The sequence below is a fragment of the Oncorhynchus kisutch genome, unplaced genomic scaffold, assembly GCF_002021735.2.
Source record: "Oncorhynchus kisutch isolate 150728-3 unplaced genomic scaffold, Okis_V2 Okis03b-Okis08b_hom, whole genome shotgun sequence".
Lineage (NCBI taxonomy): Eukaryota > Metazoa > Chordata > Actinopteri > Salmoniformes > Salmonidae > Oncorhynchus > Oncorhynchus kisutch.
Window position 1 is genome coordinate 10,117,482 of NW_022261980.1, and position 21,629 is coordinate 10,139,110.

Consider the following 21,629-nt stretch of genomic DNA (forward strand, 5'->3'; position numbering starts at 1 on the left):
AGCACAATGGGTTAGTGTGTGGCTGTAGCACAATGGGTTAGTCTGTGGCTCAGGCCTAGTCAATTTGACAACAGCCAGTCTGTCTTTTAAGGACCAATAAGAGGTTTTGGGGGTAAAATATTGTATAACATCATTCCACTATTACTGTAGATAGAAATGTCAATGTATTTTAATATACTCTAATGCTTGTTTGCAGGACATAAAATGTACTTTTTGGTACAAAAGCCACTGCGGCAGGAAGATTTATTATTATTTTATTTTTTAAATCTACCAGTCACTCAGATTTTTTTTACCAGCCAAAATATTTTCCACAAAAATTACACCAACAAACCAAACAGATGAGCATGCTTTGTAATGTTTCTAAAACAATACGTGTATTACTAGTAAGAAGTCAAATTGGTATTCATTAATTTAAATTTTAACCAAAATATCAGAGACAAAAATGTTCACCTGCACCTTTAAGGGAGGGAGGTTACCGTGGCAACGCAAATCAGTATTGTTTCTGCCTGTGAGATTGACTAGTAGAAGCGTGGTCTTCTCTTCCCAAGCAGTTGAAACTCAAACATAGAAAAACAACCTAGCTTGTGAACAAAACAATGTAAATAGGACAGGGTTTCACTTCAGTAGACTTTCTTTTCAAGTAAATTAGACCAACTTTTATGCCTGTGCACAGCGCTTCTAAAAATGTAATCTTTCACTCAGCTCTTCATGTACGCACAGTCCCCCCAGCCAGGCTGTGTTGCAGAGCGAGGTGGAATAGGCTATATATTACCAGCTATGAAACAAAAACGGCAGAAATATTTTGAAAACAGCTAGTGCAGCATATATGTCCCTATAAATGTGATCAAACTTGACTTTTTATATTCACAAATGAGAGTGAAATACTTGCACTGTGAAGTCCTGACCACCCGGTGACATGGCTGGAGAAAAAAATACACATTTGGCAGGTGTTCATTTTAGGCCCTGATTGTATGCCTCCATTTATTGGGATGGTTGGACATCGTAGTAATGGTTCTCTTCAATGGGTGGTGCTGAAGGATCCATTCCACTCTGCTTCATTTGGACGGCGATGTCAAATAGGTAGTCATAACATTCACACCTGGAACAAGACACGCGGATAACCCACTACCACACAAACCTCTAGAAAGCACCAATGATGCATTTAAAACAGTGATACATTCAGTCTAAATGACACATTCACAGTAATACTTCTACAAACATTACTTTTAGACTATTTATAATTATTAGTTATTCACTTATATAAAACATTTGTGTTACTTCATAATTATTCATTAACTCACATGGTCTTGGCTTTCTCCCAGGACTCCCCCCACACGTAGACGCCGTGGCGCCGGACGAGGACCGCACAGGAGTCTGGGTACTGCTCCATGGCCAGCGCCATGCGCTCCTTCAGGTCCCGCTCCTCCGGGGTGTTCTCAATGATGGGGACCACCAGGGTTTCATCATATCTACACACACACACACACACGTCAACGTCAGTGTGTGAGCAGAATGCATAGTCAATAGGGCCACTATCTAAAAATCAAGTGTCAGTTTCCCCTGAATGAAAATGTGCCAGAATTGACAGGAGTTACAAGGTAACATCTGGATTCCCACATTCATTTCCATAAGCTGCCGGGGCTGGACTGTTTCAGTATAGACATTCACACTGTAGCACATTGGTAGCTTAGTGATTAGAGTGTTGGGCCAGTAACCGTAAGGTTGCTGGATCGAATCCCTGAGCGGACAAGGTAAAAATCTGTCGTTCTGCCCCTGAACAAGGCAGTTAACCCACTGTTCCCTGGGCACTGAAGATGCGGATGTTGATTAAGGCAGCCCCCCGCACATCTGATTCAGAGGGGTTGGGTTAAATGTGGAAGACATATTTCAGTTGAATACATTCAGTTGGACAACTGACTAGGAAATCCCCTTTCCCATTGAGCACTTATAGTTGGTGCTGGAGGTGTCCTAGCCACGTGCCGACCCGTAGTTGGGTGCTGGAGGTGTCCTAGCCACGTGCCGACCCGTAGTTGGTGCTGGAGGTGCCCTAGCCATGTGCCTACCTGCAGTTGGTTCTGGAGGTGTCCTAGCCATGTGCCTACCTGTAGTTGGTTCTGGAGGTGTCCTAGCCATGTGCCTACCTGTAGTTGGTTCTGGAGGTGTCCTAGCCATGTGCCTACCTGTAGTTGGTTCTGGAGGTGCCCTTGCGGATTCCCTTTATCATCTCCTGGTGAGTTATGCGGAACTCCTTGCCAGGATAAAACAGAGTTGCCATGACGGCAGCCTTGGAGTGGGTGTGGATGACGGCCTGCGCCGCTGAGGAACAGGAGGGAGACAGTTAGCATGTTGGCCTATTCCCAGGTCTGTAAATACAGCTCACCCCTCATAGACTATCACTCATTAACAGAGAGAGCTCACCCCTCATAGTGTATCATTCATTAACAGAGAGCTCACCTCTCAGTGTATCAATCATGGACAGAGAGAAGTCACCTCTCATAGTGTATGATTCATGAACAGAGAGCTCACCTCTCATAGTGAAGGCATTCATGAACAGAGGGGTGCACTGGCTCTTCTTCAGGTTCTTCCAGGGGGGTGGGGAGCTGATGTCTCTCTCCTCCACATCACAGACAAACATGTCATCTGGCTACAGGGTGCAACACACATAAAAAACATATCTCCAGAAACTGTCAAACTAAGTAGTCCAAGTTGGCTCTGATGATATGAAGGCAAAACACCAGCCATGCACACCTGTAGTCTCTATGATGATAAGAAGGCAAAACACCAGCCCTGCTCACATGTAGTCTCTATGATGATATGAAGGCAAAACACCAGCCGTGCTCACCTGTAGTCTCTATGATGATATGAAGGCAAAACACCAGCCCTGCTCACCTGTAGTCTCTATGATGATATGAAGGCAAAACACCAGCCCTGCTCACCTGTCGTCTCTATGATGATATGAAGGCAAAACACCAGCCATGCACACCTGTAGTCTCTATGATGATAAGGCAAAACACCAGCCCTGCTCACCTGTAGTCTCTATGATGATACGAAGGCAAAACACCAGCCCTGCTCACCTGTAGTCTCTATGATGATACGAAGGCAAAACACCAGCCCTGCTCACCTGTAGTCTCTATGATGATATGAAGGCAAAACACCAGCCCTGCTCACCTGTAGTCTCTATGATGATATGAAGGCAAAACACCAGCCCTGCTCACCTGTAGTCTCTATGATGACACGAAGGCAAAACACCAGCTCGGCTCCACTGTAGTCTCTATGATGACACGAAGGCAAAACACCAGCCCGGCTCACCTGTAGTCTCTATGATGATACGAAGGCAAAACACCAGCCCGGCTCACCTGTAGTCTCTATGATGATACGAAGGCAAACCACCAGCCCTGCTCACCTGTAGTCTCTATGATGATATGAAGGCAAAACACCAGCCCTGCTCACCTGTAGTCGCTCCTTCTGCACTCCAGACGGGGCAATGTAGATCTGATCTCTAGGTACAACAAAATGGGGAGATGTTCATTAGCTAGCATGCATGCATGCATATATATACTCTCTCAAGTCACGTATGAGGTTTTGAATTTAAAAAAATTATTCAACAATATTAAAGTCAGAGCACTTACCCACGTCTCAAACTTAGCCCTCCTCCTGTCCCAGTAACCCAGCCGAGTTGGTAGAAAAGACGACATAACTCTGGGATGAGAAGCCGTGGATGTTCCTTGTCCTGATACAAGGTGGTGGGGAAACAGCACATTACCCAGACACCATAATGGCTCATCATTTACATTCAGGTGCCTGTGCAAATTATGACTGTTGTGAGATGTGGCTGGGTCTTTCTGGGTTCTCTCTCCCTGTTAAAGTCCCCCCCCCCCCCTGTCATTTCTGTCTAGCTCTCTGGCTTTGGACTCCCCAAAATATCTTCCTCCGACTTCCCTCATCGCTTCTATTGTCCTTAGATTCTTGCTCTACTCACTGTCTAGCCTACAAGTTAAGGTGTGAATCTAGCTCGTTACTTGTTTGCAATTTCAGATTGCAAGACTTGTTTTAAATGTGTTAGGCAGCCTAGCTTGATAACCTACAACTGTTAGCAGTCGTTCCAAAGCACATACCTGAGACTCCGTCGACTCGGAACCATTTTCCTTGTCATCAATGGTGGCATCACAAACAGATGTCATTTTATTTTGGATAGATGCAGAACGAACTGCTTTTTCAACCGGTGGAACCAGATTCTTCTTCCAAGTTCCCTCTTTTTCACCCGGTGGAACCAGATTCTTCTTGCGACCACGTCCTGGGAGGTTGACTACAACTCCATGGACAGCATGCTTCCTGATAACATTACGAACTGTGGAAACAGCAATGCCAAGGTCTCGGGAGATGGACTTGTAACCTTGCTTAAGTCCATGTTTGGTTATAATCAAATTCCTTACATCCTCAGATAGTTCTTTCCCCTTCGCCATGTTCACAGTGGTAACGTTATAATGAAGCAGAATATCCTGTTCTCTTTTCAACACGATTTGAATGGCTGTTTTTACCTTGTAAAAATACCTGCAACTTACCACAGTACACGTGTGAACACGTTTTTTTATTTTAATTTATATTTGAAGACGTAATGAATTATTTAAAATAAACGTACAAGGGTGCCAATACACTAGAGCGCAACCGTAACAGGCTGGCCAAAAAGCAAACTAGATAACGTTAGGCTCTGGTAGCTCACTAACTAACTGGTGCTACTTTAACATGCGACGTTATTCCTCAACGAAATCTAAAACAACATATCGTTTAAATACAATAGTTCGCCACATGTTTAAATGGAACAATTCAGTTTTATCGCGTTTTAAATACCTTTGTGTGTTTGTTTGAAAGCAGAGGGGTCGTCATTAGTGCGACAGGATATAGTAAGGACCTCCAGATCTCTTGCACGTGGCCTTGTATTGTGCCTGAAGACAATTATCGAATAATCGCAGAGGTCTTTGATAATCGGCAAAAATAAGATGAAACAATTCTTAGCAATTCAAAATCAAACGTGTTTTATTATTTGTTCAAATTTTTGTTTGAAGAAGTATATCCTATATCAGGGTAACTTCAACCTGGAGAGGGTGTTGCACAAGTATGCCTAACAAGCACCAGGTGGTAGCAGAGCCCAAATAAATTAAACCAAATTTATGGTAACGACAGGTACTTTTTTCTTGTCTAGTCATGAAAAGTGGTCCCTCTCTTCCCAACTAGAGTCACCAATTTACATCATGGTGCTTGCGGGCTGCAGTCTAATTACAGTGTAGATGCCTACTAGTACATTATATTATTATATTATATTTGAGCCATTTAGCAGATGCTCTTATCCAGAGCAACTTACAGTTAGTGCATTCAAGAGACCTGAGCTGGCAGAACGGAGTGCTTGGGTTAAGGTGTAGGGTTTGAGCATAGCCTGAAGTGGCAGTTCCTAGTGCTGTTCCGTAGATAAGTACCATGGTCTTGTAGTGGACGTGAGCTTCGACTGGAAGCCAGTGGAGTGTGTGGAGGAGCAGAGTGACATGAGAGAACTTTGGATGGTTGAAAACCAGGCGGGCTGCAGTGTTGTATTACTGTATTTATCAGCATTTGAAAGGATACTGTGGCTGTGACATGAACTCTTCATAACAAACATCTAGTCCTGCAACCTGAAACATGACCATTAGGCCTTTAATATAATGTTGGTTTACAACCTTGTTGTAGGCCTATCCATCCCAGGGGGCGGGATGTTTCCTTGGGACAGCTTTACTTCACCAAAGTCGTTATTAGATACATTGTTTTATAATTGACAGATGACCATGTTTGTTATCAAGAAACATTTCCCATAAGCCTGCCTTTTACTTAGTGTTTTTTGGACTGACAGTGTGTAGGATATCATGGGGAGGTAGCATATAGATGGCTGGGGTGAAAAGTGGAGGGGTAAGTCCAGGCCAATAGGGATTTCTAGGTTCTCGTCAGACAGGATAAAATGCCTTGTGTTGACAGAAGTGCCGGGGACACGTGATAGGCATTGGATCGTTGCATGCTGAAGGCTTAGGCCTTCACTTAGGGAGTGGATATTTAAAGGCATGGTAACAGGCACGTTCACCAAAGCTGAGTTTACTGACAAGGAACAGCTAAGACTGATTTAGACACAGTCTTAATGTATACTATGGTGATACTATGGTGATAGTATGGTGATACTATGGTGATACTATGGTGATACTATGGTGATACTATGGTGATACTATGGTGATACTATGGTGATAGTATGGTGATACTATGATGATACTATGGTGATACTATGGTGATAGTATGGTGATACTATGGTGATACTACGGTGATACTATGGTGATACTATGGTGATAGTATGGTGATACTACGGTGATACTATGGTGATACTATGGTGATAGTATGGTGATACTATGGTGATAGTATGGTGATACTATGATGATACTATGGTGATACTATGGTGATAGTATGGTGATACTATGGTGATACTACGGTGATACTATGGTGATACTATGGTGATAGTATGGTGATACTACGGTGATACTATGGTGATACTATGGTGATAGTATGGTGATACTATGGTGATACTATGGTGATAGTATGGTGATACTATGGTGATACTACTGTGATAGTATGGTGATACTATGGTGATACTATGGTGATACTATGGTGATACTACGGTGATACTATGGTGATACTATGGTGATAGTATGGTGATACTATGGTGATACTATGGTGATAGTATGGTGATACTATGGTGATACTACTGTGATAGTATGGTGATACTACGGTGATACTATGGTGATACTACTGTGATACTATGGTGATACTACGGTGATACTATGGTGATACTATGGTGATAGTATGGTGATACTATGGTGATACTATGGTGATAGTATGGTGATACTATGGTGATACTACTGTGATAATATGGTGATACTACGGTGATACTATGGTGATACTATGGTGATAGTATGGTGATACTATGGTGATAGTATGGTGATACTAGGTGTTAAAATGGCCAGCTCTTATGTAGTAGTTACATCAACCCTAATCTAGTAGTTTGTTGTACTTGTTCTCATTATTGGTACCTACAAGACCCCACTTGTATCAGCCAATCACAGTCCCTGTGCACCTCACTGAACCTCGCTCCTGTCTTCAGAGTGAGATCACGGTCAGACGAGAATGGATTCAATAATTATTTTAGCAACAATGTTTATCTTTAATGTACAATCTGTATAAACTATGAGAATAGAAAAGTTCAGAACTTTTGTGAAACATCACAGCACAGTTGAACAATATATATGGCAAATAGAAATCAACACTGGATGGTGTTAAAGTTAGATGGGAGGGGTTGAATAGAGCTGAAGGGTGGGACTAATAACAACAAGATAACTCATTTTAAATACACTGTGTCCGTAAAAAGTATATAGGTTCAGATTTTCTGTGAAACAGCACAGTTAAACTATATATGGCAAATAGAAATCAAACTGGATGGACATCAGAAATAGATGGGAGATGACCATGTTTGTTATCAACATGTTGCTAAGTTCATATTCACCATATTTATCAGGTGTTTTCCTGTCATGTGTGTCATGTTACTACTAGCCAGCTAAGCCAGAATATGAGCCACTAACGCTAGCTCGTTCGGCTTGGTGATGAAGCTCACATGTACTGTTTCAAGGGAAATATATTCTGTTTATGTTGTCTGTTGATGCGTATAGCTGTGTTTATGTACATTTACAGCCTTTATGTAGCCTCGTGCTACCATGTACTGTGTGTAGCCTTATGATGTATGTATGTAGCCTACATTTGCCTGTGCCTTCGCTTGTGGTGCAGTTGCTATTCCACGTTGGTTGTGGTCTTGTGCACATGTGCAGATCTTAGTTACATGGCAGTCATGTTGTATATATGCTTACCAGTCACTGGGCCTTTGGCCTGTCAGTGTGTTCTACTAGCTGTGTGTATTTGGCTTTGCCCCGTACGTTGTCTGGAAGCCCCTACTTATGCTTATTATTGTCTTGTATCTTTCCATTGAACAACTTTTAGGAGTGTGGCGTGTTGAACCCGATATCTGCAATAAACCTGTTCTGAAGACATCTGATTAGTTCTTGCCAGACAGACCTGTGGTGGCTGAACCTTATCCACTACCACTTGAATCTCTCTATTAGTGCTGCTCTACATGGTCCCGACCCAGCAGCCTTTAGTATTGCTCACTGTGGTGGAAGTGTTTCACTTGTCATCTGGCACGGACACACACAGACGCACAGTGTAGCCACATACAGGAAACTTCAGTCAATATGAAGCATGTTTGGAAATTCCCCACAGGATTAACGATCATTTCCACATCCTTCTTCCATGGTACAGACATCTCTTTCCCCATCCTCCTTCCATGGTATGGACATCTCTTTCCCTATCATCCTTCCATGTTACAGACATCTCTTTCACCATCATCCTTCCATGGTACAGACATCTCTTTCCCCATCATCCTTCCATGGTATGGACATCTCTTTCACCATCCTCCTTCCACGGTACAGACATCTCTTTCCCCATCATCCTTCCATGGTATGGACATCTCTTTCACCATCCTCCTTCCATGGTACAGACATCTCTTTCCCCATCATCCTTCCATGGTATGGACATCTCTTTCCCCATCATCCTTCCATGTTACAGACATCTCTTTCCCCATCATCCTTACATGTTACATACATCTCTTTCCCCATCATCCTTCCATGTTACAGACATCTCTTTCCCCATCATCCTTCCATGTTACATACATCTCTTTCCCCATCATCCTTCCATGTTACAGACATCTCTTTCCCCATCATCCTTCCATGTTACAGACATCTCTTTCCCCATCATCCTTCCATGTTACAGACATCTCTTTCCCCATCATCCTTCCATGTTACAGACATCTCTTTCCCCATCATCCTTCCATGTTACAGACATCTCTTTCGCTGAAAAAGCAATAAAAACATGTATTGTAGTCAAACATGTTTTGTTCTACTGGAAAACTAGGTCAATTTAGTCTGTCTGTGTACATATGTAAATGTCATGCATCCCACCATCCCCGTGTCTGTGTGTACTCACAGGCATGCATGTGTGTGTGTGTGTGTGTGCATGCTTACATGTAGGTCTGTCAGTGTGTGTGTGTGTGTGTGTGCATGCTTACATGTAGGTCTGTCAGTGTGTGTGTGTGTGTGTGTGTGTGTGTGTGTGTGTGTGTGTGTGTGTGTGTGTGTGTATGTGTCTTCAGTATGCATGCATATGTAACCGGTGTGAAATGGCTAGCTAGTTAGCGATGCAATCATTGACGTCACGTGCTCTGAGACATTGAAATAGTTGTTTTCCCATGGCTTTTGTGGAGAGAGATAGGTAACAATGCTTTTGTCAATGTGTTCAGAGAGTCCCTGGTTGAAGCCCAGGTTGGGAGAAGGAGAGAGACGGAAGCAACCCATTATACATGGGAGGTGTGTGTGCGTGCAGGAGCAGGCCCCGTACCTTTTATTTTCTCTCAGGCTGTCTAAAGCTTCAAAGGCCTTAGTACCCAGACCAGGAAGTGATGACAATTCTACTTTAAGCCAGAGGGGGGTGTGGTGGACGAGACGGGACAGGTGTCTACTACCCAGCCCACACATGTTTAGTCATCAGAGAAACACACCTCTCTACGTAGGTGCTGAACTGAGTCATCCTGACTTCCTGTTGGTCCTGACTGGGCCACCGAAGACCCTCTACTGAGTCATTCTAACATTCTGTTGGTCCTGACTGGGCCACCAAAGACCCTCTACAGTAGGCCTGGGCAATTTCAGTCCTCAGGGGCCTGATTGGTGTCACTTTTCGCCCATCCCTAGAAACACACCTGATTTAAACAAATTGCATTTTTAACTGAAGATCAAGATTAGTTGGTTATTGGAGTCAGGTGTGTTAGCTGGGACTGACAGGTGTGTTAGCTGGGACTGACAGGTGTGTTAGCTGGGACCGACAGGTGTGTTAGCTGGGACTGGGGGAAAAGTGTGACACCAATCAGGCCCTGAGGACTGGAGTTGTCCAGGCCTGCTCTACTGAGTTATCCTAACTTCCTGTTGATCCTGACTGGGCCACCAAAGACCCTCTACTGAGTTATCCTGACTTCCTGATGGCCACCAAAGACCCTCTATTCCCATCAGGTACCGCAGCTCAATGACTATAGAGAAGAATGGGGCATGTTGAGCCATGTTGTACATTCAGCATCACTACGTCAAGTGAAATATAACATTCTTTCTAACAAAGATATCTACAGTACATATACTTTAGGATGTTGTGTATCCCTGGAAATAATCATCATTTATGTAAACATAACAGTTTTGAAAACATAGCTTGGTCTATTGGCATAACAGCGGGTATGGGGTAGGTTGAGCATAGGGACAGAGTAAGTTGAGCTGCCTTGGGGTAAGAGTAATGGTGTCCTGTGACATTGGGGGTGATGGTGCTGGTAGGTCATCTTAAATTTATGCTACATTCAGATATAGATTCTCTCTGTTCAATATCACTTACCCTTCTATTGGTTGACCAGTTGTCTGGGACAGGGATGCTGTTTTGATGCGCCAATTCGTAGACAAGTTCTCTGTGTTTGTGGCTACTAAGCCCATGAGACTGATCTATGAGACTCCATGTCATCAGATATGAACTTGTGTTCCTCTGCTACTCTGGCTTTGCAGCTGTTCCAAAGGACTTCTACCATTCTCTCACTTCCTCTCTCAACAACGTCAAGGGGAACCAGACCACTGCTTGTTTTACGTTTGTATACACGGGACACGATGATGTCTGCTCTGTTATAATACAAATGTACTACCGTGAGTTCATATGCATGACATATCGCAAAAACACTATGCATAAAACTGACCAAATGTAATCAACCAAATAGAATCATCATTTGTATGGGTTGTGGTGGCTATCGGCTCAACTTACCCCGAGGCAAACATATAGACTATGTTAATCCACACAGCTACAAGGATGCACTTTCCTGCTAGATTTAGGACCTCATATTTGAGCCAGTTTTCTACAGCAGGAAAATAATTCTTGCAGCAACAGAAAAAGTGATTATAATTAATGGACATTTTTGCAGCTGTTGATACATTTTTTATAAGCGGAAAATCAAGTTTAAAAGTTTATATTACAAACTTCAGAAGCCTCTTTAAACCTCAAACACACTCCACTTTTTAAATGTCCTTTCATTTGCAGGAAAGTTCTCCTGAAACAGAGTGATCAAATTAAGATCTGTAAAACGATCTTAAAACGATCTACTTTGGTTTAGATACGAGCATCATGAAACATACTAATACATTCATTTGACTTGGTGAAAATCATTTTTTTTTTTAAATCTATCTTGCTTACCATATTTTCCATGTGGTTTCATCCTTCACAGACTCCATTAAATGACAATCTGTTCCTAAATATTTGGTCATGATTAATATGGTTGGATAAAAAAATCAAAAAAAGTTACCTATTGGTAATGTGAGAAAGAGAGATATGGATAGTTAGAGAGAGAGACAGAGAGAGACAGAGAGAGAGAGTGTGTGTGTGTGTGTGTGTGTGCGTGCGTGCGTGTGTGTGTGTGTGTGTGTGTGTGTGTGTGTGTGTGTGTGTGTGTGTGTGTGTGTGTGTGTGTGTGTGTGTGTGTGTGTGTGTGTGTGTGTGTGTGTGTGTGTGTGTGTGTGTGTGTGTGTAAGAAAGAGATAGAGGGAGAAAGCCAGAGAGGGAGAGTTTTTGAAAGAGAGGGTGTGTTCTGTGTTCTAGCCCACCTCCGCCAACCAATCGACTGTCATTAGCTATCGATGATGCACTGATGTGACTCGCATCTCAGTATAAAAAAGTTGAGCTACACCCTTCAAACCAGTTCAGTCATCCCACAGACACTCCTAGGAAAACAAGCCAGCCTTCTTGGGAACAGAACCACAGAGCATAGCAGTACACATTCTCTCATCTCTCCCTCGATGCCTATCTCTGATCTCAGGATGTGGACTCTACTGCTTGGGGTTATTTTCGGACTTCTGGCACCTGTTCAGTCCGACCCTGTTCCTGGTGAGTAACAATTTATTACTGTCCCAGGAAACAAATGAGTGAAACCCTGCTCTTTGGCTCAGTTGGTAGTGTATGGTGCTTGCAAAGCCAGGGTTGTGGGTTCAATTCCCAGGGCCATCCAAAAGTAAAAATGCATGAGAAATTGTGTTCACATTAAACAAGATCAGATATTATTGTTGGGGTTGCTTGTCACAGTCTGACAACCATCCCCATTGTAACAACATACCCAGTAAGCTAAATTACGTTGAAAAGACACCTAGAAGCCTTGTTTTCCAGATATTGAAAAGACGTCTATGTTTCACATGTTTGGACAGCATGGTACAGTACAATGGAGTTTAATTCAGTACAGTACAGTACAGTACAGTCCAATGGAGTTTAATTCAGTACAGTACAGTACAATGGAGTTTAATTCAGTACAGTACAGTACAATGGAGTTTAATTCAGAACAGTACAGTACAATGGAGTTTAATTCAGTACAGTCCAATGGAGTTTAATTCAGCAGAGTACAGTACAGTACAGTCCAATGGAGTTTAATTCAGTACAGTACAGTCCAATGGAGTTTAATTCAGTACAGTCCAATGGAGTTTAATTCAGCAGAGTACAGTACAGTACAGTCCAATGGAGTTTAATTCAGTACAGTACAGTACAATGGAGTTTAATTCAGTACAGTACAGTACAGTCCAATGGAGTTTAATTCAGTACAGTACAGTACAGTCCAATGGAGTTTAATTCACCACAGTACAGTACAGTCCAATGGAGTTTAATTCAGTACAGTACAGTACAGTACAGTCCAATGGAGTTTAATTCACCACAGTACAGTACAGTACAGTACAGTCCAATGGAGTTTAATTCAGTACAATACCGTACAGTACAGTACAGTACAGACCAATGGAGCTTAGTTCAGCAGACTACAGTACAGTCCAATGGAGGTTAATTCAGCACAGTACAGTACAGTGGAGTTTAATTCAGTACAGCACAGTACAGTACAGTACAGTGGAGTTTAATTCAGCACAGTACAGTCCAATGGAGTTTAATTCAGTACAGTACAGTACAATGGAGTTTAATTCAGTACAGTACAGTACAATACAGTCCAATGGAGTTTAATTCAGTACAGTACAGTACAGTACAGTCCAATGGAGTTTAATTCAGTACAGTACAGTACAATACAGTCCAATGGAGTTTAATTCAGTACAGTACAGTACAGTCCAATGGAGTTTAATTCAGCAGAGTACAGTACAGTACAGTCCAATGGAGTTTAATTCAACACAGTACAGTACAGTACAATGGAGTTTAATTCAGTACAGTACAGTACAATGGAGGTTAATTCAGTACAGTATATCTTTTTTTAACTTTCTTGAACAAAAGATATTTCTCTGAGTCATTGTGTTAGCATAAAACAAAATAATAAAAAAATGTTTGGGAGCAAAACATCCCCAGCTGGCCATTGGTTGTGTATTAATCAGGGTTATTAAAACATCCCCAGCTGGCCATTGTTTGTGTATTAATCAGGGTTATTAAAACATCCCCAGCTGGCCATTGGTTGTGTATTAATCAGGGTTATTAAAACATCCCCAGCTGGCCATTGGTTGTGTATTAATCAGGGTTATTAAAACATCCCCAGCTGGCCATTGGTTGTGTATTAATCAGGGTTATTAAAACATCCCCAGCTGGCCATTGGTTGTGTATTAATCAGGGTTATTAAAACATCCCCAGCTGGCCATTGGTTGTGTATTAATCAGGGTTATTAAAACATCCCCAGCTGGCCATTGGTTGTGTATTAATCAGGGTTATTAAAACATCCCCAGCTGGCCATTGGTTGTGTATTAATCAGGGTTATTAAAACATCCCCAGCTGGCCATTGGTTGTGTATTAATCAGGGTTATTAAAACATCCCCAGCTGGCCATTGGTTGTGTATTAATCAGGGTTATTAAAACATCCCCAGCTGGCCATTGGTTGTGTATTAATCAGGGTTATTAAAACATCCCCAGCTGGCCATTGGTTGTGTATTAATCAGGGTTATTAAAACATCCCCAGCTGGCCATTGGTTGTGTATTAATCAGGGTTATTAAAACATCCCCAGCTGGCCATTGGTTGTGTATTAATCAGGGTTATTAAAACATCCCCAGCTGGCCATTGGTTGTGTATTAATCAGGGTTATTAAAACATCCCCAGCTGGCCATTGGTTGTGTATTAATCAGGGTTATTAAAACATCCCCAGCTGGCCATTGGTTGTGTATTAATCAGGGTTATTAAAACATCCCCAGCTGGCCATTGGTTGTGTATTAATCAGGGTTATTAAAACATCCCCAGCTGGCCATTGGTTGTGTATTAATCAGGGTTATTAAAACATCCCCAGCTGGCCATTGGTTGTGTATTAATCAGGGTTATTAAAACATCCCCAGCTGGCCATTGATTGTGCAGCCAAGTAAAATGGGTCACTGTCTAAGACCTCCTGTTGTATCTGAACACAGGCTTATGGAATTCAAGTAATCCTATCCTCGTCTGATGAGTCTGCACTTTTCTACTTCACCGGAGAGACTCATTGTGTTTCAAACCTACCTGTACTCTAGCTCAGTGAAATCTGGGGGACCTATTCTTTACATGTTTAGTGCCTAAGTCCCCCTTCCCTCCCCCTTCCCCCTCCCCACGTAGACAGACACACAGCAGTCTTTGTAGGAATTGCTGAGCTGTTCCAACAGGTGCATTAATGTGTATATCCTGAATTTCTGTGAAACCAAAGTGCTTTGGTGAGTTTCATACAAGCTTGGGTGAGAAGGGAGAAACCTCATACAGGTAAAACTTTTATTGGACAGGGAGAAACCTCATACAGGTAAAACTGTTATTTGACAGGAAGAAACCTCATACAGGTAAAACTGTTATTGGACAGGGAGAAACCTCATACAGGTAAAACTGTTATTGGACAGGGAGGGAGAAACCTCATACAGGTAAAACTGTTATTGGACAGGGAGAAACCTCATACAGGTAAAACTGTTATTGGACAGGGAGAAACCTCATATAGGTAATACTGTTATTGGACAGGGAGAAACCTCATACAGGTAAACTGTTATTGGACAGGGAGAAACCTCATACAGGTAAACTGTTATTGGACAGGGAGGGAGAAACCTCATACAGGTAAAACTGTTATTGAACAGGGAGGGAGAAACCTCATACAGGTAAACTGTTATTGGACAGGGAGGGAGAAACCTCATACAGGTAAAACTGTTATTGAACAGGGAGAAACCTCATACAGGTAATACTGTTATTGGACAGGGAGGGAGAAACCTCATACAGGTAAAACTGTTATTGGACAGGGAGAAACCTCATACAGGTAAAACTGTTATTGGACCAGGAGAAACCTCATACAGGTAAAACTGTTATTGGACAGGGAGAAACCTCATACAGGTAAAACTGTTATTGGACAGGGAGAAACCTCATACAGGTAAAACTGTTATTGGACAGGGAGAAACCTCATACAGGTAAAACTGTTATTGGACAGGGAGAAACCTCATACAGGTAAACTGTTATTGGACAGGGAGAAACCTCATACAGGTAAAACTGTTATTGGACAGCGAGGGAGAAACCTTATACAGGTAAACTGTTATTGGACAGGGAGAAACCTCATACAGGTAAAACTGTTATTGGACAGGGAGGGAGAAACCTTATACAGGTAAACTGTTATTGGACAGGGAGAAACCTAATACAGGTAAAACTGTTATTGGACAGGGAGGGAGAAACCTTATACAGGTAAACTGTTATTGGACAGGGAGAAACCTCATACAGGTAAAACTGTTATTGGACCAGGAGAAACCTCATACAGGTAAACTGTTATTGGACAGGGAGAAACCTCATACAGGTAAAACTGTTATTGGACAGGGAGAAACCTCATACAGGTAAAACTGTTATTGGACAGGGAGAAACCTCATACAGGTAAAACTGTTATTGGACCAGGAGAAACCTCATACAGGTAAAACTGTTATTGGACAGGGAGAAACCTCATACAGGTAAAACTGTTATTGGACAGGGAGAAACCTCATACAGGTAAAACTGTTCACAAGTGTGTTAGAAATGGAGGCCTGAGATTGCTTGATGTAAAGGATAATGTATTTGGTGTCAAATTTTAAGAACAATGTCAAAGATAAGAGCAGTTCTCCTTTTGTTTGAAAACAGTATTTAATGACAGTCAACATTCCATGAAACAGTTAATCTCCTTTGGAGGATTCAACAAATACCTAAGGAAAGGGGTCAGAGATAAGTTTGGGATTGGGCAACAGTATCCCTGGTCAGCTCCCTTAGTACCCCCTCTCGCCACAGTACACACTTAGAATTAGTGGTGACTTGAGGAACCCAGGAGATCCTCAAGGATCCCCTGAGTTTCTCAAGGAACCATTGCTAGTCAATGGCTCATATTTGCACCTTTGTTTAATTGAGGGGTTCTTGGTGGAACCTTTAACGTTTCAATGTAGCAACAGGTTCCAGGAGGAACCCTGGAGTGGAGGCGTGGCTTATTAGGGGTGTGGCTTTAAGATATATCTTGTTGGGTCACCGGTTTGAGTAAATGTCCTTCCTGTTCATCTGTTCTGTTGTTCAAGGAAGCTTACAGAGGTGAATGACTTCCTCAGTCAAGAGCCTATGAAAATTGCAAAGTTGGAATAGTTACTACTTTATTACTATATTTAATCAGCAGTGTTTATATTATTCATATTATATTAGAATATACAATATGCATAAATATTGAAGGAATATTGAAATTTGCAGTGTACAAGCTGAACATGGTGAATAGGAATGACATTTACTCTAACGGGTGCCCCCCCCCCAAAATGATCTGAAAGCCACACTTCCAATAATCCACGCCTCCAGTCTCCTCATAGGCTGCCACCTCTACAATATATTATTAAAAAGGTAAAAAATGCAACCCCTCCCATCACAAAAAGGTTCCGGTGGGGTTCCAATAACCTTTTTGACCTGGAAAGGTCCTGCCGGTGCGACAACCCAAAAGGTTCTTCCAGGCATCTTCACTGCTAAGAGTGTATCCCTGGTTAGCTCCCTAGCACGCCCTCTTGCAGGAATAAGATATATATGCACACCTTATTCACGTGAAAACCTCTGTTGGGGCATAACATTTTGGCACCTCTTCAAAGCCTATCCTAAACTCTTTTGAAGTAGCACTGTTGACTAATTATGGCAACAGAACAGGGAAAAGAGACAAGCCAAGACATTGTTTATTTAAGTGCTTGGGTGTGTTGATTTTGCGGTTGAATAAAACCAAATGATTTGATGAAACTGCCTCTGTCAAACACAAAGGCAGACGATTAGTCACCCCAGTTAATAATCATGTTTCCTGTATGGTTAGTCAGAACACGACAGGTTCACACAGGTACTCCAGGGAGGAGCCTGGAAGGCCACGATACTCCCAGGCCTTCCTTTGTCATGCAAAGACATCAAAGCTCAGTAATTTTCCTCTACTGTAAAGGTCAGGACATGATGTTAGTAGGTAATCATTGAGCTGAGGTCTTTTCTTCTCTTTGTCACAGCCTCGACAGAACCTCCCGCTCTGGCTGCTGGGGATTCTCTTGGGGAAATGTTCAAGATCTTCAAGAAGCTTGTAGTGGGTCCCCCGGATGCCACCAATGGAACATCCAGCAGTGATGAAACAGTGGACCTAGATCATTTGGTGACCCCTGACCCTGTGACATCTGACCCGGAAGACCAGCTGCCCACCTTTGACCCAGAGGAGGGTAGCACAGATGAGACAGAGGGCAGCACTACAGAGGGCAGCACTACAGAGGGCAGTATGAAACACCCCACTTCAGGACAAGACAATGAAGGGGACCTGTTTGACGCCAACCTTAAACCTAGCTTTAACCTCCGCCCCAGTCCAACTCCTCGCCCCAGTCCAACTCCTCGCCCCAGTCAAAGCGACACAGAGGACAATTATGAAAAGTACAACTATGATTCCAGTCCAAGTGATAGACCTGATTCACCAGAGGAAGAGGAAATGATCCTGGATACCGAAAGCCCCACAGCAGAGTTTGTCCCCACAGCAGAGGTTGTCCCCACAGCAGAGTTTGTCTCCACAGCAGAGGTTGTCCCCAATGCAGATTTTTTCCCCACAGCAGAGTTTGTCCCCACAGCAGAGTTTGAACCCACCACTGATTTTCCGATGGATTTGGAAGATGTTAACACAATCCTTGACGCCAACCCCAGCCCCAGTCCTTATCCAACTCATGACGCTAACCCCAGCACCAGTCCTTATCCAACTCATGATGCTAGCACCACAACAGAGCTAGAGGAGTTGGAGGACGATATATTCAGACCAAAGTTTGTCGCCAGCCCTAGTCGTGTACCGGATCCCAGTCCCAGCCCTAGTCGTGTACCGGATCCCAGTCCCAGCCATAGTCGTGTACCGGATCCCAGTCCCAGCCATAGTCCCATCTCAGAGTTTGAAGAAGAAGACCTGTTACCTCTTAGCCTTGATCCAAGCTTTAGTAGCACCTCCAGACCTAGCCAAAGTTCGGGGACCAGCCATACACCTAGTTCTAACCTAACCAGTATGACAGGCTTGGAGGAAGGCGGGGCTGCAAAGATGAATACAGAGCTGGCCTTCACCTCAACCACCAGTTCTGTCGCACCTACAACAGTCAGGATGAATTCAGACATCGAAGGGTCAGGGTCGGGATTCCTGCCTCAGAGTAGCACCACAGTAGCAGCCCCTGCTGGCGAGGAGGACCAAACATACAACTCCCTAGTCGATAAGCCATTCATTGAAACAAAGACAAGAATTCAAGGCAGCAATAGGCTTGCTCTACCAAGGGAGGAACCGGCAGTGGATACCTCTACAGGTACAGTACTGTTTATCCAGGAGAAGTGTACTAATATTCTGTCCCTTCAAAGTTCTTGTGTTCATAATGGGTGGCATTCAGCATTGAGATCCTTGTACTTTAATCATACTTCTGCGTAAATCATTCATTGATGTCAAAAGAAGGCTTTGGGTTGTCCAGTCTGAATACATCCCATTGTATCTGTTAGCAGAGTGGGCTAGGGCATGTCCCATTGTATCTGTTAGCAGAGTGGGCTAGGGCATGTCCCATTGTATCTGTTAGCAGAGTGGGCTAGGGCATGTCCCATTGTATCTGTTAGCAGAGTGAGCTAGGGAATGTCCCATTGTGTCTGTTAGCAGAGTGGGCTAGGGCATGTCCCATTGTATCTGTTGAACACACTATTGAACACATCTCTTTGAGTGTAAATTGTAGTTAATATATCTCTATTTCCACAGTTCTTCATGATGCAGCTGCTGTAAAACCAACCCCATCCAGACAACATGATTCATATACATCGGGTCAGTTCCTGAATCATACACACCCAGCAAACAAGATATGATACTGATACACCAGGGAACGTTCTGCTCCTTGGTGCAGTTTAAATTTGAAGACAAAGTTTTGTGAACGTACTAGAGGTTCCAGTAGACATGGTCACTTCCCCTCACTGTCTGCTTCGTCTTCTTCTCCTCCTCCTCCAGGTTGGTTGATCATCGTTGCCTTCGTCGCGGGCGTGGCGGTCTTGGTCGTAATCTGTGTCGCCATAGGTACCAGAGACAGGTAAAATCAACCACTTTCAAACCCATCCAGGAAAATATGTTCATGAGATTGAAACATGTTGTCACTTAGTTACAAACCATGGAATTAAACCATGTCAAATCATCTTGCAGGTGGAATGCACCAGCCCAGGCATCTGAGAAGAAGGTCGCCAACGCGAGCTCAGGAGATGAGAAGGCGGAGCGTGAAATGGAGAGGTTTCTGTCTAAAGAGAGGCCAAGGGAAAACATCCACGCTGCAGAGTACACTGTTATACTTCTGGAGGACCTCCCAGAGAAAGAGCCTCTGGACTGAGAAGGGCCAAGGAGATGAAGAACGGGGACAAAATAAGAACAACGGACACCTGAGAAATAGAATGGAACGGGTCTCCCCATTCTAGTCAATGGTGACATAGTGGGTGGCATAGTGGGTGGCATAGTGGGTGGCATAGTGGGTGGCATAATGGGTGGACCCCCCCATTCTTGACACACACAGGAAACTGTTGAGTGTGACAAACCCAGCAGCGTTGTAGTTCTTGACACAAACGGGTGCACCTGGCACCTACCCTGTTCAAAGGCACTTAAATATTTTGTCTTTGTCTTCACCCTCTGAATGGCTCACATACACAATCCATGTCTCAATTGTCTCAAAGCACAATCCAGTCTCCTCCCCTTCTTCTACACTGATTGAAGAGAATTTAACCAGTGACATCAATAAGGGATCATGGCTTTCACCTGGATTCACCTGGTCACTCTATGTCATGGAAAGATTTCTCACAGCAGGGAAAGAATCCTGCAGCAACTGGAAATGTGAATGATTGTGTGGTTTATAATTAATGGTAATTTTTGTAGGGGTTGATAATGCATTTTTGTACTTACGGCAAATCAAGTCTGACATTTTTAAGCGGAAATTACAAACTTTAGAACTCTTTTTAAACTTTGAATAACTACCAGTTTGCATTTCCTACCTTGCAGGAAATTTGCTGCAACAACCGGGTGATCAAATTAAGACCCTACATTTGTAGCTAGTGATTCCTGATTCTATGACTATGAATGGAGACATTCTAGAATGTATGTGGGACACGTCTGTGGCGTGTGAGTTTGAACTGTCCCTTTGACCTTTGGTAGCCCAGATAAGTCAGATTGATAAACACCTGTTCCGATGGGCCATGGATGAACACGCTGCTATATCTCTGTTGACATTATGTATATTATCAAAGTTACAAACACTGTCAGAACCATTGATAGAAAAAAAGAAAACAAGGTCATACTGAATTTCTAATTCTCACTCACTGACCAGTGTTGTTGTTGTTGTTATTGTTGGTGTTGTTGTTATTGTTGTTGTTGTTGTTATTTTTGTTTTGATATTGCACTATTTTTTATCAACAAATCTTATTTGTGTACATGTTTTTGATCATCCTGTAAAAGAAAATACAGAATCCATACAGAATATAAAAGAATGTCTTTCTAGATGTTAGTGACACATACACTCAGGGACTCACACATACACTCAGGGACTCACATAAGTGCTACACAGCCACAATAGGTCAAGTATAGCAGAAAGACTGAATACCAACCTACTTAGAGCCCTGCTTTTCACTACATTTCCCCTGGGTGTAAAATCCTGCTGACTGTGGCATTACGTATTGTTCAGATGAATGCCGGTATATGAGTCATAGTAAGTATAATATACTTTATACTTCATATGTATTCGTTTTAAACACTCAGTGTTCTTCTCGTGTTAGACAGTTGTATGATGCTCAGTGCATAGCTACTGCTGCAGTATAATGGATGCATTTTTAAACCATTACAACACTTCATTAGTCAGCTACACCAAATGGTTCCCAATTGTAGTTTCTCCCTTCTATTTCCACGTCTGTTCTTATAAAGTGTACTGCAGATCATTTTAAACTATGAACTAACTACAACTACTGGGGTTTAAATACAACAACTACTACCATGCTTTGTTACTCTGGGACCATATGTCATGAA

General features: G+C 42.8%; 2 protein-coding genes across 4 annotated transcripts; one reads left to right on the forward strand and one right to left on the reverse strand.

Annotated features, from left to right (window-relative positions):
• Positions 1–238: 238 nt before the first annotated feature.
• On the reverse strand, positions 239–4,968 carry LOC109886984 (methylthioribulose-1-phosphate dehydratase). 3 transcript variants are annotated; one of them, XM_020478508.2, is made up of 8 exons: positions 4,849–4,968; positions 4,116–4,348; positions 3,630–3,730; positions 3,451–3,499; positions 2,527–2,644; positions 2,181–2,316; positions 1,302–1,469; positions 239–1,099 (listed from the first exon to the last, which is right to left on the reverse strand). In XM_020478508.2, exons 2-8 carry the CDS (start codon positions 4,179–4,181, stop codon positions 982–984), a joined length of 756 nt encoding a protein of 251 aa, XP_020334097.1. In that variant the 5' UTR covers positions 4,182–4,348; positions 4,849–4,968; the 3' UTR covers positions 239–981. The 3 variants fall into 3 exon arrangements, with proteins under 3 accessions (XP_020334097.1, XP_031668401.1, XP_031668400.1); XM_031812541.1 differs by having other exon boundaries at positions 4,563–4,885; XM_031812540.1 differs by having other exon boundaries at positions 4,434–4,885.
• Positions 4,969–11,885: 6,917 nt separating this feature from the next.
• Positions 11,886–21,597, forward strand: LOC116359608 (cell surface glycoprotein 1-like). The gene is made up of 5 exons (XM_031812537.1): positions 11,886–12,066; positions 17,599–18,906; positions 19,341–19,403; positions 19,584–19,662; positions 19,773–21,597. Exons 1-5 carry the CDS (start codon positions 11,979–11,981, stop codon positions 19,951–19,953), a joined length of 1,719 nt encoding a protein of 572 aa, XP_031668397.1. The 5' UTR covers positions 11,886–11,978; the 3' UTR covers positions 19,954–21,597.
• The last annotated feature ends 32 nt before the right edge of the window (positions 21,598–21,629 follow it).

Excerpts from the sequence above, each read along its gene's own strand:
- LOC116359608 (XM_031812537.1), top strand. The coding sequence starts at position 11,979 with ATGCCTATCTCTGATCTCAGGATGTGGACTCTACTGCTTGGGGTTATT. Across the intron at positions 18,907-19,340 it reads GGCAGTGGATACCTCTACAG|TTCTTCATGATGCAGCTGCT; the intron begins GTACAGTACTGT and ends CTATTTCCACAG. Across the intron at positions 19,663-19,772 it reads GCCATAGGTACCAGAGACAG|GTGGAATGCACCAGCCCAGG; the intron begins GTAAAATCAACC and ends ATCATCTTGCAG.
- LOC109886984 (XM_020478508.2), bottom strand. The coding sequence starts at position 4,181 with ATGACATCTGTTTGTGATGCCACCATTGATGACAAGGAAAATGGTTCC. Across the intron at positions 2,645-3,450 it reads TGCAGAAGGAGCGACTACAG|CCAGATGACATGTTTGTCTG; the intron begins GTGAGCAGGGCT and ends TGCACCCTGTAG. Across the intron at positions 2,317-2,526 it reads GAATGCCTTCACTATGAGAG|CGGCGCAGGCCGTCATCCAC; the intron begins GTGAGCTCTCTG and ends CCTGTTCCTCAG.